We start from the raw sequence: 1,169 nt of genomic DNA on the forward strand, positions 1-1,169 counted from the left end.
ATTCATAAGCAAAATATAGTGACACAACATAATTCACAAAATCATGAGATAGAAATTTGGGGGAAAGAAGCATAAAATAGTGCGCTGGAATCTGAGCCACTCAGCTCAGCCGAGCAGAGCCAAGTAGTTGCTAGAAGCAGGTTGCCAACCAGTCCAGCTGAGTCAAACAGTCGAGTCGAGCTGAACAACCCAGCTGAACTTGACATCAGCAATCCCTAACTAGACAGCAGTGACCCCCTTCTCTCGCACATACCTACTCATGCTCCATTGAACATCCCTGAGGTAAGTCCTTCAGATCCCACTGCTTCTAAAAATATTGTTGAAATTCTGAAAAAATTACCTGCACGAGCAAACAGGGGAATACCACCAACCATATTCTCACCAAAAGCCAAGGTGAAATATGCCATTGTTGATTGTGGAGGGTGTATTCAATTTAGATTTTAAATGATTTTAAAATAGTTATAAAGTTGATGAAGTTTGTTGAATTTAATTGAGTTTGACTGAATTCTACAAACTTCACATAGATTTTGACTGAATTTGTGTATAGATTTTAACGGAGTTTGTTAGAATTTTATTATTGATTTTTGTGGAGTTTATAGCGATGGCGGTGGTGGTGATGGCAACGATGGTGGCGATGGTGGTTTGTGGGGGACGTAGTGGTGGAGGAGGTGGCGGTGGTGGAGGCGGTGGCGGTAGCGATGGCTGTGGCAATTATGGGGATGATGTTGGCAGTGGCTGTGGTGGTGGAGACGGTGGGCCTGATAGTGGGGGTGGTGGAGGTGGGGGTAAGGGTGGTGGCGAGGTGATGGAGGTGGCAGTGACGGTACTAGTACTGGCGGGTGGTGGTGGAGGTGGTAGTGTTAGTGGCGGTAGCAGCGGTGGCGATTATGGTGATAGTAGAAGAGGTGAAATCATATCTTGAGAATAAAAATAATATATTTATCAAAATCTCTAAGGGGAAGCAAAGATTTGTCATGGCCTAAAATTAGTCTATTATCGAACGCCCCTTTTTGTATTTCCTTTAAAATCAATGAGTTTTTGAATACACCCAAACTTTTATGAAGTCTTTTAAAGTCGTGATTGAGTACATCCGAAGCATGTCTCTACACACAGATTATCTCCACAAGCTAAAGCATTTGTCAGTCAGATGGAAGGAATTAAAATTCTTA

The 1,169-nt window shown here is 42.7% G+C and overlaps 1 protein-coding gene across 1 annotated transcript; it reads left to right on the forward strand.

Moving 5' to 3' along the window:
- Window positions 1–601: 601 nt before the first annotated feature.
- Window positions 602–922, forward strand: LOC109946380 (glycine-rich protein DOT1-like). The gene has a single exon (XM_020553922.1). It carries the CDS (start codon window positions 602–604, stop codon window positions 920–922), a length of 321 nt encoding a protein of 106 aa, XP_020409511.1.
- Window positions 923–1,169: the final 247 nt, after the last annotated feature.

The sequence above is a fragment of the Prunus persica genome, unplaced genomic scaffold (genome assembly GCF_000346465.2).
Source record: "Prunus persica cultivar Lovell unplaced genomic scaffold, Prunus_persica_NCBIv2 scaffold_23, whole genome shotgun sequence".
Lineage (NCBI taxonomy): Eukaryota > Viridiplantae > Streptophyta > Magnoliopsida > Rosales > Rosaceae > Prunus > Prunus persica.

Excerpts from the sequence above, each read along its gene's own strand:
- LOC109946380 (XM_020553922.1), top strand. The coding sequence starts at position 602 with ATGGCGGTGGTGGTGATGGCAACGATGGTGGCGATGGTGGTTTGTGGG.